Source organism: Cyprinodon tularosa, unplaced genomic scaffold, assembly GCF_016077235.1.
Source record: "Cyprinodon tularosa strain WSP-4 unplaced genomic scaffold, ASM1607723v1 ctg290, whole genome shotgun sequence".
NCBI lineage: Eukaryota > Metazoa > Chordata > Actinopteri > Cyprinodontiformes > Cyprinodontidae > Cyprinodon > Cyprinodon tularosa.
The window spans coordinates 606,797-629,304 of NW_024038997.1; the positions used below are offsets into that span (position 1 = coordinate 606,797).

A 22,508-nucleotide genomic window follows, 5' to 3' on the forward strand; every position below is an offset into this window, starting at 1 on the left:
ACCTGGAGTCACGTAGAATACAAGCATCTCTCAGGACCCAACTTTCACTCTTGAAGCAAAAAAATCACTTGGCATGTAGGCAAGTGGAGGCTCCAGTCGGAAAATTGTACATGCTTTGCTTCATTGCAGGGTGAATATATAGCTGAGCTCAAAAATATGGTGTCAGTGGGCCCAGGGTAGCATCAAGGTACCACTGTCAAGTAGAGTGGAGGTTTGTAGAGGACCCAAATGCAAATACGGAGGCAGCTACAGTTTTATTTGATGTGGTAGCAATGGAAGAATGAATCCAATCAACAACAGGCAGGACACTCAGGACAAACATACAGGTTATAAAGTTAGGGCCATCTCAGTCCTCCTCTGCATATATAGGGCGCCTTAGTGACTGCTTTCCAGATTAAGGGCCCCTTAGTGACTGCTCTCCAGATTAAGGGCTATTTAGTGATTTTTCTATAGATTAAGGGCCTCTTTGTGAACCCTCTTCAGAGGTCCCTGAGCCTGCTCTGTGCCATCCAGAGACCCCTGAGCCGTCTGTTTTCCACCCTCTGACACCAGTGCTCATTGTTAGACATTTTCTTGAGTCAGAGCTATAGAAGCTTTAGCCCCTCCGTGGGAGCTCCTTGTCTCCGGGGCCCCTCCGTGAGAGCTTCTTGTCTCCAAGTCGATGTGCGTTCCTCACCATCACCCCCTTGGTGAGTCTATAGAGGGATCTCTTTGTGGGTCTCAAGCTGCACCGCCTCTTCGTGGGTTAGGGTTAGCATTTCTCACCCTCCTTACAACCAGATTACTGTCATAATCGGCTGCTTTTAGGTGCTGTTCAAGTTTTCACTTTGGGTTTTCAGGTATACTTTGATTTATGTTATTCTATGTTTGCTCTTAAGATTTGTATCACCTTTGAATCACTTCTTGCTTAACTATTCTTTTTTATGTTTTTTAATTATTATTCAGCATTCTTTAGTCTTTGCTTTAGTATTCTCTTTGTGTCCTGCAAAAAAATTTTTTTCCTTAATTATAAAGTCAGTTCCACCAGTTGTTTATTTCAAAGGACCAACTTTTTATTTTCAACTGCGGTTGGACATATACTTGCCCTTACTAATTCTTTCCACAATTTGGTGAAAAATACAGATCCTTGATGCAGTCAATATTTGGAGCTCAGAAACTACACTTTTAAGGACAAGAACACAAATTTAGTCTTAAACTTCTGCAAACAATTGAGTACATCTCATAAATCCTTTGTAATATTAATGTGCTGCTTGTGATTTTGTTGTTATACGTATCTAATCACATGTAGGAACTTTTTTGGAATCATTACATGCAAACTTACAATTTAATTTTCAAGGTGTAAGGGCATAAAAACAGACAAGTGGCTTTACTGTTGATCTCTAAAAGTGTATCTGCTGTGCTGTTTCTAGAGAGGTACAGAGCATTTCCAATAGATCAACTTATTAATGGTAGAGAGTAATAATGAAACAGAAATGGAGTTAAGATATTTGTTATCAAAAGGACCATTTGGCCATCTCAGCATGCAGTTACAAATATGCAACCTCTGGCAGAGCAGAGGAAAAAGCAGAAGGAAAGTCTATGGATTTGGGAAATGGAATATTACACAAAGTTTTTTTTCTATTTACACTAATCCCATTTCTTCAGGGCAGCTATATCCAAAATAGCATCAGTAGGAGATGAGCCGGTAGCAGGAGAAGATGGAGGCAGCCGGCAAGATGCACCGCACATCCTCTTAGAGATTCCTGGTTGATCTCTTCCTGGTTCAGGGAGATGGAGTCTGCTGGGTGGCTGTTTCGGTTGGAACACATGTCATAAAGGTTTCCAGAGAACTGCATCTTCTTGGATTCCTGGCGAAGAGACTCCCATACAGCTGCCGCTTCCTCTGGACAGCCAACCATCACAGCGTTAGCACAGTCATGAAACTCATCCCAAGACCTGCAGACAGAAAACATCCAGAGGCTAAAACATTGTCCACCTAAGAGCTATGTTGGTCATCTTCACTCAATATTTCTCACTGAGATTTTAATAAATAAATAATTGATTTTACACCCAGTTCACACAGAATAGACATTAATTCTCCAAGAAGCAACTAAACAATAAATCTATTATGTCTATCTATCTATTTGCACATAAATATATCATAGATTATTTTATGTTTCATGCATAAATCTATATACGATATATTCTTGGTTATCTGTACAGTTGTCTCTTGGTAATTAGGTCTCTCTGTCACATTCTTCAAGTGTTTATATTTTAGAGTTTCGCTTATTTCTCGACTTTTTTCATCCTGTTGTTTATGTTCTCTGAAGTGTTTCCTTATTAGTTACTTCCTTGTCTTTCATTTCTTAGCTTAAAATAATTTCTGTTAGATTTCCCTCTTTGGCTGGTAATTGGTAGATATCCAGGTTAATCTTTAGCTACATAAACTTGTTGTAGTTCCACAGCTTTTCTAGTTTCATCTTACCAAACTTGCTTAGCATTTTCTCTGATTAGGTTTCCTACCCCCATTTGATGTTATTCCTGCACATTTTCACAGAAAACGAAAAATTCAGACCTTATTTTTACACACATTTTTGTGGGTCAGATTAGTCTGAGCATGAATTATAATGTGTTACCAGTATGACACAAAGTCAAAATGTGATGTTGTTATTTAAAGTAATGTCGTTCTTATACTATGCATCAAACAATGTCTAATAGGTAAAAGGAATACCTGAAATAAGTACTTGGATAACCTGTCACATCACAATTTTGAACATCTACAGTAGCATTATCATATTTTTTAGAACCCTGAACTTTATATGTATTTTTTCAATTTTGGGCGTACACATAGTGTATTCATAATGAGTCCAGAACTTATGTCCAACTACAGCCTTACCTATACCCATGAAATGATGCACAAGCATCATTTTATGGGCATTACCAAGCATCAGTTAAAGCTGAGCAGAAATGCTCCTGGTCTGCATAAAATTGTGTCTTTGATCTTGGTATTAACCTGGCTGCTGTTTATTGCACAGACAAAAATAGAATAAATAAAAAAAAGAGAAAAAGAAAGAAAGAGAGTTTGCAGTCGCAGCAGATTCAGTGTCATGTCTGCTAGGAAGTTTGTTGGTCGTGGGCTTGAGCGTGAACATAGGGATGATCCCTTACACTCATCTTCTCGCTCACCCTAGGATAGGGATGGAGTCTGGAGGAGAACTGCCAGTTTCCTCCTGTGAACCCCCTTTTACAACTAAACACTGCAAATATGCTATTAAACGATAGCTATAAGTTAGAAACACGTTCAGCTGTTGTCTGGAACATGTCAGATACGTTGATATGTGTTGGAGATAAGTTCTTGATAAAGTACGCAAAAGTTATGCACAAGTTACTCGTGGGTTTTAGATAAGCTATCTAAAGACAATATCTCCTGCCAGATTGTTCCCAATAGTTGAAATAGTGTGAGTTATGAACTACACACATACAAAAGCATTCTCAAACCATCAGTTCAGGGCTCTTTTGGAGGAGGTTCATACAGTGTACAAACATGCCTGTGTGGCACCTGGGGAGCAGTGTGGGGTTAAGGGTCTTGCTCAGGGGCCCAGAGTGCATGCTGTAGGGATCAAACCGGGTACTTGGAACCTTCTCAGCGCACAAGCGCACTGCTCTAAACACTAGGTCAACACTCCCCCCATAGGATACGTCACCAATCCAATGACGAACCTGATTTACCATAAAGAAGCTTAATGTTTTGGCGGAATGAACAAGATCAGAATTACTCATATCATCCAAGAGGCAACCTGGTCGAGAGGTGTAACAGGACTGTGTTAGACATGATTGATACTTTGGCTGAACAAGAAAAGTTACATAGGAAGGACTTTGTCAACATATAATAGCGTATAATTGCATGAAAATGACATGACTGGATTTTCACCATATGAGCTGATGTTTGGATGTCAACCTTGATTCTCTTATTTGTGGCCTTCTGCTGGGTAAATCCAGACAGAATCACTCTGAATGTGTTCAGAGGCTAAGAACACACTTGCAGTTACCTGTTAGCTTCCGAAAATACAAAAAAATTACTAAAAACAAGATCCGTTTCGACCGCAAGGTTTCAGCATCAGAGCTTAAAGTGAAAGATCAAGTACTAGTTCAAAATCTGTGACTAAGAGGAAAACATAAAATTGACTGATAAATGGAGATCAGATTGGTAAACCACTTAGAACTCTTCATAGATATCTGGCTTTACTCTGTGGATACTTTTCTCAAATCTAACCAGCACCTGAGAAAAGACCTGTTAAACATATCTTACGATTTATAAATCGAGAAGACGACAATCTACAATCTGATCTCCAGCTGGTTCTCTGTCCTCTGGGACTATAGTGTCTGGGACTCTATGGGCAGCACCTGCTGCATCTTGTTTGACAGCCTACCGACTGTAATCAACCTCGTTCTCTGGGCACGGACTGAACTATAAAAAACCAGGTTAGTGAATCACGCCTTCATAATCATCCTCTGTTACATTAACATGGTCATTAACCTGTGTTTCCTCCTGAAGAGGTTCCTGCCTTAGCTGTCCTTGCTGTTACTGCAGATCTGTTGTTTTTAAATAAAGGCTTAAGATATCTGAGTGTCTGTCTGCCTTGATCACTGGGTCCTCTGTTCCGAATCTTGATATTAGTGCCAGAAGTTGAACCTGCAGTAGGTACTGCAATTGCTTTCCAAAACACACAATGCCTTATGATAAAAGCAGATGCTGCCATGCACTTGTAGCCAGCTTCACTGCTCACATCTGTGCTGTACTTGTGACACACACAACAGAGAAATTGCTTGTAACTTGATAACATTCAACCCAGTCATCAAAACTGACGATTCCTCTTCTAGCGGTGGCAAGCGCCTCTGGTAGGACCTATTAATTATTTCCCTCTACTAGACACATTGATTTGCATCTCTGTTGGTTTTCCTCATTACTGGAACAAATGAACTCTGTGCTTTTTTACAAATAAGGATTGCATTGGGGAAAACGGATAACAAAAGACTACATTGGGAGGAAGTGGAGAAAAAGGATCATATAAAAAGAAAAATAACTGGGTGGGTTTTTTTTCAGATTAAAAATAGACAACAACCTCAAATGTATATACGTATATATTTTTTCTTTCTTTTTTATTATTGTTATTTCCTGGCCCTTACTATTTGTATTTTGTTAATTTTATATGCATTGTTTTTCAAATTAGTTATTAACTTAAATACAATTCCATAAAACCTTGGCCCACTGAATCAAACCCCTACAGATCCATGCCACCTCCCCTTCAAGTAAGCAAATCAATCAGTCATCAGTTTTAATCAACCATCTCCCTTCTGCAGTTATTAGGTTTCCAGATTCTTTGTAAATAAACCGTTAAAATGCACTGGTTTTCCGTGTGATTCTGCATGTGGGTCAAAAAACTACAAATCCACATTACAAAACATGTGCATGCATGCATGCTTGGTGTGAACCATTGCTGCAGACTCACAGACACAATGTAAGAAAAAAAACTATAGTTAATTCTTTAATTATTAATTATTGTTATGAAGCCATTTAACCCTAATTTCTCTGTAAAGAACATTAAAGAACACAAAAGATTTGAAATAACTCAGACATTAAAAACAGATAACAGAATTTACGTACATATGTCCTAGTTTAACAATAACCAAGAGAAGATTTAAAAACTTGACATGCTCCCATACACAAGGGGATATTCATGGTATTCATTGTCTTCCACTTATCAGGGACCGGGTCATGGGCCCCAGACACAGTAGACTGCTAGTTTTACTAGGGTAGCTTGAGCTTTTCCAATGCTATCTGGGAGACAAAGTCCCTCCAGTGTGTCATGGGCCATACCCCGGGCCTCCTCTCGGTGGGAAATGCCTCGAACACCTCCCGAGGGATGTGTCCAGGAACCACCTGAAAAAGATGTCCCAGCCATCTCAGCTGATTCCTTTCAATGTGGAGAAGCGACTCTACTTGCAGCTTCTCCTAAATCACCAAGCTCCTCAACCTATATGTAAAGTGAGTGCCCAGATACCCTCAGGAGAAGGCTAATTTCAGCCACTTGTATCCAACAGTTTGTTCCTTTGTTTATATTCCGGATTTCATGACCAGACGTCAGGGTAGAAATGTAGCCTTACTGGTCAATCGAGAGCTTTTTCTTTTGAGTCAACTTTTGATCAACTCATTCTTCAAACAGACAGCATCCCTTGCTGCCACTATCCACTATCAGGCTCCGGAGGTGTCGCCGCAACAAGCACATCAGACCATACAGCCACAGCTACGGGCAGCTGCATTGAAGACAGACACACATAACACTGTACACTCAGACTCCATGTCCCCAGCCTCACCGGGATCTGAGGAAAGCCCTCAAAGAGATAGTTCTAAAATATGTCCCTGATTAAGGGCTTTGCCTGATGTACCCAACATACCTTTCTTGCCAGCCTGGTTTGTCCTGTTTCCTCCTCCTCCAGCAAATCCAACTCACCACCAGATGTTGATCAGTGAACAACACTGCACCTTCACTCAAGTGTCCAAAAGATGGGGGGCAGCTTGTGTTGTTTGATGCAAAACAAACAAAGTGTAAAGCCACATGCTGCTGGTAAACTGTGCTGTAAAGGCAGAGATATACTTGCACATTGTGTGGTCGCACTGGTCTGTGCATGCTCTGCACCAGCCCATAGAAGTTCTGTACACATTTATAATCGACATGGATGTAGTAGTTGCAGTACTTGCAAAAACATCAGTCATCAACATAACAAGAGGAAATAAGGAAAAAAGATAAGACAAAGTTGACATACCACTTCCAAAATGGCCAACGACAGTACTATTTAATAAATTATGATTATTGAAGAATAGTAGGTGCGTTTATAGCAGCAACACAGAAATAGCTATATAACAGAAGGTTTAGCTGTTGTACACAGGCGATGGGAAAACGAGCCCGGCCTCCAACACCACTGCCTTTCATTGGTGTTATACTAAATTATAAATAAAATGGCTGCCAATAAAAACACTGGATCCTGTTTGTGGACTTCAGCTCAGCCTTCAACGCCACCAACCCAGACAGTTTACAGCAAAAGCCCATCTAGCTCACCGTGAATCACCGGCTTTCTTACTGAGCCACACCGGTGAGTGAGACTGGGGAGCATCTTCTCCAGCACAAACACTATCAACACTGGAGCCCCTTATGGATGTGTTCTCTCACGCATATTTTTATCTTTGTACACAAACGACTGAGCCTTTGCAGATGCTTCAATAAAACTCCTAAAGTTTAGAGACCACACTACTGTCTACAGTACGAACCAGCATAGTAACCTGTCTGCATACAAATTAGAAGGGAATCTGCTAGTCTACAGGTGCAGTCAGAACCACATTAAGTTGAACTTCTTAAGTTCTTTCTATCCAGCAATTGTACAGGTCTAAAGTAATGAGATATGCAAGTAGGATGTCTGCAAACCCAACAGATGCTGAACACAAACTCTTTGGACTTTTACAATAAGCAGCATTCAGTACTTCATTGTCCACTTATGGAACAAACTCCCAAAAGACCGTTATAGTGGCATGACCCTACTGTATGCTCTTTTTATTCAAGATCAACAACCCATTAATTTATAGCTGCCTTTGACAGGTTTATTTAAATAAAATAAAAAAAAGAAACATAATTAACTTCAGTCTGTAGTGAAACATTTCTTCAGGATAGAATGAAACAGCATAGGAAAGTGAAATATTTTATTGCACCACATTGGGGCTAATACACAATGAAAGCGTATACAGTAGGTACTTACAAGGCTATAAAAAAATAGTTGAAACATTTTACTTGCCTTTATTATTCCACCGCAGTGTAATGTTTATTTATTTTCGTAGATATATAGATAGATAAGAGGGGGGGAAAAGTCGATTTTTTTTTTTTGTTCCACTGACCTCAAACCCTCACATTTGCAGAGAAAAACATAAGCCTTTAATTGGCTGCAAATCTTTACCATTATCATGATGGGGTTGGATAAAATATCTCTAAGGGGAGTTAATGACCAGAAGAAGTCAAAAGAGCAGGAAAGCAAAAATAGTCTGTCACCTCAAAAATATTTATAACATTACAAAAGCTTTTTTTTATTAGCAGAAGCAACCTACATGTCTTTAATTTTTTCACATAACAAGTTGGGTGTTTGCTGCATATTCAAACATTTTTACACACAAAACAGAGTAAAATAAAAGAAGAAAACAAATAAAAAAATAGACATGCAAATAATCTAAGAGCACTTTCTAAAATGTTTAGAAAGATTGCAGTTATGTGCAGTAGATCCATCAATTAACGCTCTAAGCATAATTAATGAAAGAAGCAAGAGGCTGGAATCTTCGGACACGACTAATCTTTTCTTATAGAGGACCACAAGTTTGTAGAGGAGTTTAGTTGATTAACCATACCTAAAGAATGCTAAAGGATGAGGTAACATATGTGAAATGGTAGGGTTAGGGTTTTAAGAAGGATAGGAAACATTGATGGGGTTGTGAGTAAAATTCTATAATCTATAATCATCTATTAAAGCATCAAGACTTTAGCCAAGAACTTCTCTATTGTATGAACAATTAAATCATTCTCATTGTTCTCCCCTTAAGGTCAAACTGCTCCCTCGACAATTCATTTAATTGTAATTCTGTAATAATTCAGATCTTTAAATTTTTTCCAGCAGTATTTTAATTTATTACCACAATCCATAAAGTAAAGAACGGTTCTGGAGAAAAAAATATAGATAGGAAACGCACTTGGATACCTCCAAGTATTTTACTGTTGATGGTCTTAAACTATCTCTATTGAGCAAAGTCATTCACTTGGTCTGCATCAGAAAATCTTTTATCTTCATTTTACACTCTACTTGGTGCCGGACATCTGTGCGTAATCAAACATAGCACACAGACGCATAGCCATACAAACATTTTCCTCAGACTTAAGCTCACATCTGTTGTCTTATTGTCGCACAGGCATATTTTTTCAAGTAATCGGCTCACCCTGATTGTGCACATACCTCCACCTCTGCACAAGCATCTTTACAAAATTTAACAGCAGCTGGCAAACATGAGCTCCCCTGATGAGACTGCATGTGTGCGTGGTGGCTTTTATCCAAGACTGGAACACCCCTGTGGTCCACCTACATCACAAGCTGCTGCAGGAGGAGGGCAACTGTTTACCTGAGTGGTGCGAGGAGGCATCTGGCTTTTGTCTGTGGAGCTGTAAGGGTGAAGACAAAGTGTTTTCAAGGGGAAGACTGATGGAATCGCATTCAGCCGGGAATGTTTTTCCTATCTGCGGCTCTGAGATGTTTCCTATTTCTGAGGTTTGTGCGGACAGACACAGGTGTATGCAGAGACAGCAGAAACACAGTGAGGACACTGACAGACAAGCAGCTGCTTTCACAGTTATAAAGCCTCCTGAGAGAACGTCTGTTCTACTGCAAGCCTGCTGCTGCTGACATCCAAAACTGCTCAAAGTTTGCCTTTTTGATAGGTTCTTATTGTCTGTTATATCACCTCTATCTTTTATAGCTCTATGTCAAAGCATAGAGTTAACATTTGTTGCACACCAGCTACACAATGGTGTAACGAGATGATAAAGAAAAATCAGAAAACATTTCAAACTGTACAGAATGTTCTGCTCCACTGAGACAATCTAGAATATAAGAGTCAGATGTGTGTGACGGGAATATATCACAGCTCAGTTTTTAAGCTTCAAAAGAATCTAAATATTTTACATTTTATAAAAAGCCTTGACTGCAAGCAGAATCCTCACAGCATTTGTTTATTCAAAAGCACATAAAAATCCCTTTTGTACCACTGCCCCTACAATACCGTACCAAAAAAGGCTGATACCCACCCAAAACGAGTTGAGACCACCCCAAAATTGGTCGGCCAATCAGTAAAGTGGTTTAAAGCTAGACATATAGCTGTGACGAAAGCAAGTGGTGGCGACGCCACAGCTAAACCAAAATAAAAATGTAAAGAGGAGGCATGCATAGTTGCTGCTATCACATCTGTTTTATCAGATTCCTCAATTTCATCTCAGAAAGAAAAAACACACGACTATAACAGCAGTAGCTGGTTGTGGTTTCTCATGGCGTCTGTAGACATTTTCATTTGTAACAGTAATTGGTTAAAACCAAACTTTGGTATATAGGCAGTAGTTATTGTTTTGCTCTGTCACATTGGAAAGTTCTGTCAGATTCAAACTATAGAACTAGACAGAGAGTGCTACATTTAAATATTCTTTAAACAGAAATAAAAAAAATTTTGCAACTCCTCAGGCTAACATTTTGGGACTTCAATAGTTTAACACTGACTATTCTAATACAAATAGGTTCTGTAACTTTTCAGGTAAATATTTATTCTTTTCTTTATGCACTATCATCAAAGTCCGAAGCTCAACTGAATTATCTTCAATAAACCAAACAAAACAAAGAATGTGTTTGTATGTTCTCTGTACCCTACTTTACATAATATTCTTATCGCTCTTTTCTGTAACAAAAACAATGGTCTAATAAATTATAAAGTAGAGTTACTACAATCTGTCACACCAGGTTATTTTATATGTTATAAAAGGGAAGTCCATTGGGGTTTACCTTTCCTCTATACATATATCCACAACTTGTTTAGGTTTAAAGTTAGGAAAAGGGGAGCTGACAGACTTCTACCTTCAGATCGGGGTTTTGGAGCACTATTTGCAAAACTGGAAAAAAGGTGCCACAGACAGACAGATCAAACAAAACCATAATGGTGACATATCTTTACCCATTGCCAGTTGCTGCAATTATTCGAAAAAGGAAGAAACTCAAGACAACTATCAGTCATGCCAGTCTCACTTCGTGAGGTATCAGTATCCATTAACAATGTGAGGAATCAGCCCAGACTTGAATGGGAAGACCTGGTCAATGACCTGACGAGAGCTACACTCACAGTGTCCAAGGTTACCATCGGTAAAACACTACCGCATCATGGATTAAAACCTTTCTGCAACTGCAAGGTCCCCCTTTAAATTCCCTTTCATTCATACATCCTTCAAAGAAACTCCATAAAGCAGAGTGATTACTCTGTTCAAGGTTTTTGGATTAAGGAATATTTTGAATAATAAAAATAAAACAACCTTTGGTCTCCGAAGCACAGCGTGAATTGAAAGAGGTGGAGGGATGAAAAGAGTGCAGATATTCTTGGTAAAGAGTTTGACAGAGCTTTCATGTTAAATCTGACAGTTCAGCTGCTGTGGCCTTCATAGAGGTAAAAGGGTTGTCATACTTTAAGTATAAAAAACAAATTCTCAGTTTATTTTAATTCAAACTGAACATTTGATCTACATTTTTTCACATCAGTATGACAGCGCTGAAAAGGTAGGTTTTAAATATCTGTTCATGCAGGGTACACCTAATTCATGATGCATTTAAAAGCATAATAACATAAATAACTATTATGACTAAAAACCTTTGCGCTAAATAAATCGATGTGTTAAGTAGTGATGGATGCTGAATTTCGAATGTTATTGGATCTTTATCTGCTTAAACCGCTACCTCCCTTAAGAGTTGTGAAGCTGAAAGGGACTTTAAACTGAGGCAGGAATTGAAATGGGGAGTAAGGCGGTGAGGTACAACAAAAGCATGAATGGCCTTATCAAAATCGGCAGGGAATAGTAAAATAAAAAGCAAATAGAGGCGCTGCACAGGGAGAAGGCTGAGTAAAAGAAAACTCGACCTTGTATAGGTAGCTTTTCTGACAAAATCTTTTTTTAGAAATCAGCAGACCTCTGCCTTTATTTGCACGACTGTAGCCAAGAAAAGAAAAAATATATTTTAATCTTTTCTGCTGTTCATACAGTAAAGTTTAATAAAGGTTATTATTTTTATTTTATTTGACACCCTGATATTTTAACAGGATATTTTAAAGTCCTTTTTTTAATAAATACTTTATCCAATTGGTTCTTAAGATTATTTGACTCTACTGCTTAGTTTTTATGCTGTCTGAGACAGGACTCAGGTTTCAAAAACCTACAACGAAGCGATAGAGTTGATTCCTTCCTGACATCATAATCCTCATGGCCATGCAGGGGACCAAGACAACCCGCTTGGGGAGCCAAGCTAACAATTGACGACTTCCCCCTTTACAGAGACATAAACTAGTATCAGGTATTGCAGGCTAACAACAACCTCAAACAACTCCCTATTCCTAAGCAGCGGACCGGCTCGTCCAGTTCAATTTGCATGTTTTCTAAGCCAAAACAAGGGTTTGTTTCGGTTACTCTATGAAGCTTGGAACTCAATGCTAATTTAGACATTTTGAATTGAAAAAGCTTCCTGGATGGGAAGCGAAACATCTTCAAACTTGGAAAACAAGATCCAGTGGATTGTTTTTTAACTTCTTTGGAATAAGGCCACATATACAGTTCAGTGGTATTGATCAAAGCATATTCATGTGTCCAATCAAAGTCCAGGCTTAAATACAAAGGAGAAACTACAGCGAGACTTGGAAATCACAGCTGCACACCAACCGATAACGTCTTCAGATGTCCAAACATGCACAGTAGTGTTATTGTCTAAGTGCTTGTAAACATCTCTGTAAGATATATATTTTAGCTTATGACTTTGATAGGACAAAACCTTCAAAGAATGATGAAAATACATGCCTTTACTAAACACACTGATATTAATCTCACTGTCTGCCTAAATCCACTATTTTGCATACTTCCAGGATTTAGAAATCATTGAAAATGTTTACAATACAATAGATTTCTGAATCATGACACTTTGTGCCCAAGTAAACTTTTAAGAGGACCAGACACAGAATAAGTGGCTGAGATCTCGCAAGAGCTGTTTGCGAGATCTCATTTCATCGGGTTCAACAGCTCGGAGGTAGGAAACCCGTCCTAGACCAATCGTGGCTAAATTTAAACACTATAAACAAAAAGAGCAGGTCAGAAGTTGGGGCAGAGGGCTGAGAGAAACGGATTTCAGTGTTAATGACCAGTTTCTAAAGGAAATCCAAGATCGTAGGCGAGTGCTATTCCCAATCAGGAAGAAATACATTACTGAAGGCGTCAGAGCTACAGTAGCATTTGACAACTTAATATTAACGGTCAGTTGTTCAGGGATTAGAAGATCACTCCTTGGCTTTATTAGATGCACAACAGGTGGATTTAAAGCATGTGACACTTGATAAAAGTGGTTAGAATCGAACACTGTGATAAATTAAATATATGTACAGATCAAGAGCATGTTGGCTCTCTGTTTTCCTTTAACTTATTCGCCTGCTTCTTCTCTGTGAACCAGACAATCACAAGCACATTGTTTGATGCTGCCTGGGTCTATTTATAACAATTTCTTCAGGGGCATGTACTTTTCCCCCTATCTCAGTCCTGGTCCATTTCGTCCCCTGGAGTGGGTTTCGTCCGGGGTGAGTGGTTCTGCTTGGTTTGTGCGGGCTGGCTAACCACAGTATTATTTTTATTTTTTTCCAGGACAGTCATGAGGTTTGATGGACGAGTTGGGGGGGCACCCCTCTCCGGATGGGCTCTTGGGCAGTGGGGGTGCTTAATGGAGTCAGTGGGGGAGCTGGTTCCCTGGGTGTGCAGTAGCCCCCCAGTCATTTTCTCCCCATCCCAAGACTCCTCCCCCTGCCTGCTCCATCACACTGCCACACATGTAGGACCTTTGGGAGGGGGTCGTTACTGGAGGGTCCCACCATCTGATGACGTCCCTCATTCCAAGTTTATTTTGCATTTTAGATACCTTTATTCACAACATTTTTACAACACACATCTATGTTGGTTGGTCAGGGTATGGGGTGTGGACCAGCTACCTTCCAAAGTGGGGGTGGACTGTGCCGGTCACCCTTTTTAGTACTCCCAGTTTTAATCACATTCAAGAACAACATGCAACAACACAACATTTGAGCGGGCGTAGGGAGGATAGGGGTCTTTCGTACATCCCTATTCTCCAGGTGTCACCTGGAGAATGGGGATGTACGAACGGTCGTCTAGTCTGGGTTGGGGATGGGGGGTCAGGTCAGAAGCAGGAACTTTGGGTCATCACAACCACTATTGAGCTTTTTTCCTTTGGATAAACTTTACATGCACAGGTGCACACCCACAAACAACTACAGGTGCTTGGCTCCAGGTGCTTCCATACAGAAAGCCCTTATTCTTATATTCAGCTACCACATTATACATGTCAGATTAAATAATACTACTTATAGTTCAGCGATGGTATCAAGGTCCTACTTTATTGTATCTCTTATACTATATCCGTTGGTTGTACTGTTCGTTTTACATCTCTTTGCAAGTGATGAAACAGACAGAAGACGTTTTATCATTGTCTCCCTTTTATCTCCTTTCTATCATCTTTTCTCCTTTTTCCTGTTTTTCCTTTCCTGTTCTTCTTTCCCAACACATTGTCCATATAATCTTGAATACTCCCTGCATGAATTATAATAAAGCTATTTACATGCATAAATCAAGCGGAACACTATGGCGAAAGCTGTACTGCTCCACATTGGCATTAAAACAATTACTCTTATTGCAACATTGCCAGACAGGACACTGTAAAAAAACAACAACAAAACAAGAGAACTTTTAAAACCTGTAAGCAAATATACCATAGCATCAAACTAATCAGTTCAATTTACTGATAACAGAAAGTAAAGTAGTTTCTATTTTCCCCTTTAAACTTCCATAAGACATAGCAAAAGGTTTCTGTTTAATTCGGTCTCATCCTTTTTTTCCCTAATTTCGTTTAGCCTAAAATATTTCCTTTTCACCTCACCGGATCCACAGTGAACGTTTGCAGCTGCATTATGCCTATTGTAAGCATAAGGAATAAAAGCACTGCACTCCTGGGACAACTCTGACAATGAAGCAGCCTTGGCCTAGATGCAAATCATAGCCTCTTATTCACAGAGCTTTTGTGTACAAAAAAATGGATCGGGTGTGCCTACGTTTGTGGATCTTTAGAGGGGAGATACTTTCTCATTAGGTGGCTCTGATAGAAGTGCTAAAGCCATGTTCCTGAGAGGAAAAAGGCAGGGATGGAAAACGTAGAGGGATGGGGCAAGGTGGAGGAGAATAATAGATGAATAAGACAAGGACAAGGTGTGTATGTAGACATGAGAATTTATTGTTTGTGTGTTATGCGTCTGCACATTAAGCAACTCACACCAAGGTGGCTGAGCTGCCGGATTAGTAGTTTAATTGGGACCTCAAGGAATAGAGGACACTTAACAACAGTGGAGTGGTAGCAGAATTGGGCTGCAGGGCCACAGTGACACAGACACATAGTTACACAAGTTGTTATTGTGAGGAAAGTGTCTTTAACCAGCTCTGTTCTCCCAGTTTTAATCAGATGTCACCATTAAACCATGCTTTGTTTCTAAAGTGGTGACAGTAAAAGTGTTTTTAATACTCACTAATCCACAAAGAGATAAATCAGAAATGAAACCAATGCAGTAAAAACAGCTGAAAGAGAGCACCCGCAATGAGATGTCTCCTCATGCACATGGCCTATGTGACAAAACGTTACATTAATCACCTCCTCATGAAAAAGAAATCATTTTGCAAGAGTGAGATGGAAAGTTTACAAGATTAAAATACAACAAAGCTTTGGAGATGATTTAGCAGTGTGAAAGACATGTCATTTTGTTGAGATTTTCAATAAGTGACCAAAATGAACAAGGCTAGAGATTAGTACATTAAATACATAGAGAAGCAACACTGAGGAGGTTTGGATATGATATATATATAAAAAAAGGATCAGTGGACAATATCCAGTTCATTATATCTAAATACCTTGGACGTAGTAGACTTTATAACTATGAATGACTTTCGAACTATTATAAATGGACCGCAAACACTCGGTATTTGTTGAACTGCACAATGCTGAGATATGACTCTTCTGTATGACTTGACGACAGATCTGTTAGGAAAAAATAGGTGACTGCATGTAACTCTATTCCCAGTATGCTTTGGTTTTGCTGTTAAAATGTTGCAGTTAGCAGTTTGGCTAAAGTATTTTTTACCCCCTATAGATTCAAGCAAGCACATAAAAATCCACACACTCATAGGACAAGATCCACACATGCAGAGCCAAATTCATGCAAGCACAAAAAGAACCCCACACGTACAGGACAAGATCCACACATGCACAGAATGATTAACGCAAACACATAAGATCCACACATGCAAAGCACAAGATTCACCATAATATTTCTGGTCCATAAACAATTATAAATTAAATTACAAAGTAGTAGTGGTCTTTAAACTTTACTAAATTTGTGTGTGGATTTTTGAGAATATTCCCTGAAGTGCCTCGATACACAAATGAATTTCTTTAAAAAGGGAATGGTTTGCCACCAATCACAAAGCTCCCTTGTATAAGCCAACCACAAGTACTCCACGTGGGATAACTTGCACCCAGACTGCACATCCTCTATCACCCCTCCACTCCGTACGTTGTGTGGAGCACTAGCACACTCATTTTAATCAATGAGAACTGTTCCACATCCACTGCTACTCCTCCGCACATCACCGTCCATGTACGTCTTCACCATCAAAATATGGAGCCGAGCTATTGCAATCGCACCAAACGAAAAGAACATAGAGATAATCCGGTTTGTCAAATTAAAATATGGTAAAGATAGCTCTGTAACTACAAATTGGAGGACAATTCTTAAATATTCCCCAAAACTAAGGTTACTTTAATAAATGACTGGATGCAAACTATTAGTATTTCAACATATCAGGAAGCAGATTTTTCATCTCAATCAAACTGTTTATTTTATACTGAGAGGCGTAAAAGTTTAATTAAATCCAGTCACAATAACTTTCTAGAGCAACTCTCACAACTTCAAAAGAAACTTCTCATCACAGGCATGGATGAAGAGATGAGTTTGGAGGTAGAGAACAAACCAGTTTTGTCTGATCATTCCTATTACAAAGACCCACAGCGAAAAAATTATGTTTGGACAGAAATGTGTGTGATTAATGCTGATGGTGAGACTTAATTATGTCGTATTGAATTTAGCTTTCTTTGCCGCACGTTTTTCTCTTATGAGAAAATAATAATATAGCGGATGCTCTCCTCGAGCTCTTAAAAAGTCGAAGCTGAGCAAGATGGGAGGAACCGTGGAGACAGTAGGCTTTGCTTTCTGCAGGTGGTCTGGAACAGAATGGGGCGCTGATGGAGGATGTGGGATCTGGGGGTAAGTCATCCCATGTGGAGTACTTTCTTGTGATTAGCTTATACAAGGGAGCTTTGTGATTGGTGGCAAACCATTCGCCGTTTTAAAAAAAATGCATTTGTGTATTGAGGCAGGTCAGGGCAATCTCAAAAATCCACACACAAATGCATTGAAGTTTAAAGACTACTGATACTTTGTCATTTAATTTATAATTGTTTATGGATGAGAAATATTTTGGTGAATCTTGTTCTGTGCATGTGTGGATCTTGTTTGCTTGCATGAATCTTGCTGTGCATGTGTGGATCTTGTCCTGTGCATGTATGAATCACATATGCTTATTTGTGAAAATTGAGACCAATCTGGCTCCATACAACAAGCATTTATTGCAAAACATTTTTTGCTGAGGAAATGGAGTGAGTTGTTAGTGTTGCCACAACCGGCTGTAGTAACAGACGTTCTCAGTGTCGTAGCTGACAATTTTTTATCCCAGCTGGTTATTGCAACCTCTTCCTTGTATGCCGGTGTTCTGTCAGATCAGCATACTCCATCAGACCAGCATACCCATAGTCAATACGCATGCGCACGCATGCACAAAGGGTCATTTAAACAACTTCTGTTACATTTGCAGATCAGTATGACAATCAGACAGGTTAGCTGCTACGTCAGGGTGTGAAGTAGCATACAAAGAAAGCGAGGCTGCCTGTGTTTAAAGCAGTTAAGCTTTAAATTCTGTTTACCTCAGTCTAAAACATTTTGTTTATGACATCACACATAAATAAACAAGCCAACTTGACTTTCTGTATGCTTTTCTGGTAAGTTCGTATGTTTACCTTCAACTACAACTTTTTATTTATGATATTACGCATACATAAAGTAGCCTAGTAGACTACCTTCCACTTATAGTCTCAGAGGTATGAAAAATCTGACGTCTTGTGCATGCGTATTGACGATGGGTATGCTGGTCTGACGGGGTATGCTGATCTGACAGAACACCGCGGTTCATCCAGGATGGCACATCAATGCAAGCTGTGGCAAGGTTTACTGTCAGTCAGCATAGTATCCAGAGCCTGGAGGCGGAGTTGTGGAGGAGGCCATAAGAGGGCAAAAACCCAGCAGAAGGACCACTACCTCTGACTTTGTGCAAGGAAGGACAGGAGGAGCACTGCCACAGCTCCAGAAACTAACCTCCAGCAGGCCACAAATGTGCATGTTTTTGCACAAACAGTTAGAAACCAATTCCATTAGGATGGTATAAGGGCCAAGCGTCTACAGATGGTGGCCTGTGCTTTTCACAGTGGAAAGTAGATTCACACTGAGCACATGTGACAGACGATCCAGTATTCGAAAAGACCTTGGAAAGCGATGTGCTGCCTTGAATATCCTTCAGCATGACCGGCTTGGCAGTGGGTTAGTAGTGTGGGATGGCATTTCTTTGGAGGAAGCCCTCTATGTGCTCGCAAGAGGTAGCCTAACTGCCATTATTTGAGATGAGATCCTCAGACCCCTCATGAGACCATATGCTGGTGTGGTTGGCCCCGAGTTCCTCCTAATGCATGACAATGTATTAGGACAAGGCATTGAAGCTATTGACTGACCCACCCGTTTCAAAGACCTGAATTTAAATTAGTACATCTGGTACATCATGTCTCGATTGATCCACCAACATCACATTGCACCAGAGACTGACCAGGGGTTGGCAGGTGCTTTAGTCCAGGTTTGGAAGGAGATCCCTCAGGAACATCCGCCACATCATAAGGAGCAAGCCCAGGCATTGTAGAGAGGTCACACAAGCATGTAAAGAACACACAAGATTGGGCTTCCTTTTGACTGCCAGGTGTTTTTCCACTTTAATTGTGTGTGTGACTCCAAATACTGGCCTCCATTGGTTAATATATTACAATTCCATTGATGACTTTTGTGTGATTTTCTTGTCAGCAAATTGTACAGAACAAAGTATTCAACTAGAATATTTCAGTCATTCAAATTCATATTTGTTGTTTTCTGAGTGCTCACTGTAGTTTTTGAGCAGTGTATATGATACACATTTAGTAACAATCATGTGAAAATTGAGTCATGATAGCCTGGGATCAGTGAATACTTAGTATAGTATATCTATATTAATATCATTTACTGTCACAAATATGATCCTCCCTTTAACATCTCACAATTCCCCTTTGCTTCCCCACCAATACTACTCAAGCGCCACCATTCCTATACAGTAACTCAATCAGTAATCAATCAAAGTTTGTCTCTATAGCACTTCACAAAAGTATTACTGAGTCGCAGTGCTATCAATTAGTAAAAAAAACACAAACTGGAAAAGACACAAATGAAAGCAAACAATTTGAAAACATTTGCTGAAACATGCAATCATGATAATAACGAAAGTGACAAAATGCTGTTAAATGCTAAAAGCAATGCGTAAAGAAGGAAAAATAATGATACCTTGTAGCATGTTTTTCAATTCTGGTCCCAGATGCATTCTGTTCTGAATGTATTATATTTTTTCCCTGATTCAGCGCACACACCTGATGTTAATTGATGGCTGATTAAAAGGCCTTTTGCTGAACTGCAATAACATGAAATTGGAGAGTTAAGGCATGGGAACTTCTAAAACCTGCATGGCTGTTTGTCTTGAGGACCAGGGTTTATTTGGATACATTGATATTTGATAGAATTTTTAAAAATAATGAAAAGTTAGCACAATGTTACAGAAAAATAAAAATAAAGCCTTAGCAAATCCACAGTAGCCTACAGAAAAAAGTGGTAGCGAAACCGCTACTGATTTGAATGTTCAAGCAAATTCATCATGGCAGCAGGCAGCAAAGTGCTGAAATAAATCTCCAGGAAGTCTTAAAAGTAAAGTTTCTTGGGAGTTGGAATCCTTTGGTCTTAAACAACATTCTGCCAAAAAACATAAGATTATATACTCTAATACTTGCATTTCTTAAGGCAGATTAATACTTCGAAACTAGGTTGTCTGGGTAGGTGTTGCAAAGAACAAAAAGTCGTCCCCGCCCCCTCCACAGACGCTCCGCTGCACCTCTCCTGTTTTTATGACCGAAATTGCGGAAAACAACTCGTGAAGTTGGACCAGCTAGAAGACCGAGGTGTGCGAGAACGTTGGGACCCTTTTTCCACCTGGATCCCCGCTTTTTCTCGCCGTCATGTCCCTCCGTTGTCGGACAAACTAGACCCACAGCGTATCGCCCTTACCACGCTTCTATACTGGGCATAAATAATAATAATAATGTCTGTGTCAAGCTCACTGCGACATACTGCTGCATACTGCTGCAGAAGTATAACCAGCCCTTTACTGCATACTGAATAAACACAGCAAATAGTACCTGGCCAATGTCGAGGCAGCTCCCACCCGGTTAGCTTTGCCAACCCAGGAGCAAGACCAACCAGTCATGTGAGCTTTGTCGCTCAATAAAAAAAAATATTTTTAAAGTAGGTTCACAGTCTTGATTACCTGACTACACAAGTGATATTTCAAGGTATATGTTCTGCTCTAAAAACATCTTATAAGTACCTTTCATGACAAAACAACAGGAACTGATGTTAGGCTACAGCTAAAGCAAAGATCCAGCTTATCTCGCTGGGAGAGTCAGAGGCTCAACTGCCTCACAGCATAAAACTCTGCTGCTCAGACACAATTTAATAGTATACTTATTCTTGATAAACCAGCTAAACAGATGAAGTTTCTCGGTGCTATCTTTCTCTTGAATACCTATTAAAACTTTTTGGTATTTTTTTTTTTATTTACCTTCTTAAGTTACTCCTTCTGTTGGTGGAAGAGAAGACTGCAGGATATCTTCCTGTACACAACCCCACCCCTCGAATGGGTTTAATTTCCAAAAATATACCAGTAAATAAGATAAGCTGAAAACTAAGAAATAGAAGTTCTCAGTTTAAGCCTTAAAAACTCTCAAACACCTGAAAGCCGAAAGTAAAGCCCTCAACAAACTGAATCAGATTTTGCATCCTATCCAACAGAAAATCGTGAAGGAAGTGGTTGTGGTATTTAACACTTATTGAGAGTCAATGGGGTTAACACACCGAATACCATTTTCTGCAGGGGACTTACTTAGCTCTAACTGAGATAGACCCCAGGTCTATTTTAGTCAGACTATGCAGCAATTAAGCAGCAATTTCGTGGGTCTGACAGGAAGAGAGTTACACGGTTACAAATAAAAACACACCCGCTTTGGGGGAAAATACAAAATAAAATCTGCTAATTGCATGTTAAAACAGTCAGGTTTGGAGGCCCACAGCATATATACTGTATTGTAGACAGGACAGAATTGTGCAAAAACAATACATGAAACAAAAAAAAAAACAGACTTAGCAATGATAGGAGTTCAGGTGGACAGAAAACAGATAAAGTGGTGATACTCTTTTAACCTTGCAAAAACAACAAGGATGAGTAGAGGAGGGCGCACCGCAGAAAAATGAAATAAAACATCAACAAACTTCAGGAGGACACGAAACATATGTTGTAAAATAGTGATCCTCTTTGAGCCTCACAAAAAAAATACAAAACAAGGAGGAGCAGACAGCACAGGTAAGCGAAGCGTTTCACTCACCCTTTTTATGAAAAAAAAAAGAAACTTCAACAAACTTCACAGATCTCTCTCTTTCTTTGCCTCGGCCAGCATATAAACCACCCCAAAGCCTCATTAAGTGTGGCTTTGCTTAAAGCTGCACCAGTTATTTTTTTATTTGTATTTATTTATTTCTAATAACTTTTCATGATCTGTCCAAGTCAAATGTGGGAGGCAGAAGTGAAAGAAAATCTACACAGATCTGCTCTCCCTACATAGTGGAGCCTCTCTTTATGATGTGATGTGGAAAAAAATCTGATCACAGATTAAAAAATCATACACAACCAATGTGACCTGGGCTTAAGGAGTTTCCAATCAAGTTTATCATTGAAATCCACTTATTTTTCAGCTGAAAATGCATTTTGCTAATATGACTTGTGTAATGAGTAAATTATTCTTTTACAAAAAAGTAAAGCAAATATTTTAGACATCTGTATTTATAAATTCATTTTAAATTAACTGAACATTGCATTGTTTTTTTTGTTTTGTTTTTTTTCTCCTTTCGGGCTGGGAATATTATGGGAGAAGGTTCCCTTCATGGATCCATTCCCACCCCAACCCGGTGTTAAATGGGTGAAAGGACCCAGCCTGTACTCTAGGTCACTGAGCAAGGCCCTCAACCCCACACTGCTCCTCGGGGGCCGTACTATGGCAGCCCACTGTTCCCTAAGGGGATGGGTTAAATGCAGAGAGCGAAT

General features: G+C 39.5%; 1 protein-coding gene across 1 annotated transcript in view; it reads right to left on the bottom strand.

The window, feature by feature from the left end:
* Positions 1-627: 627 nt before the first annotated feature.
* Positions 628-22,508, bottom strand: part of nrn1la (neuritin 1-like a) — a 122,720-nt gene continuing 100,839 nt past the window's right edge. Inside the window, exon 3 of the mRNA XM_038290947.1 lies at positions 628-1,935. Within this exon, the coding sequence (XP_038146875.1) occupies positions 1,650-1,935 (286 nt within the window). The 3' untranslated portion in view covers positions 628-1,649. The remainder of the gene's footprint in view (positions 1,936-22,508) is intronic.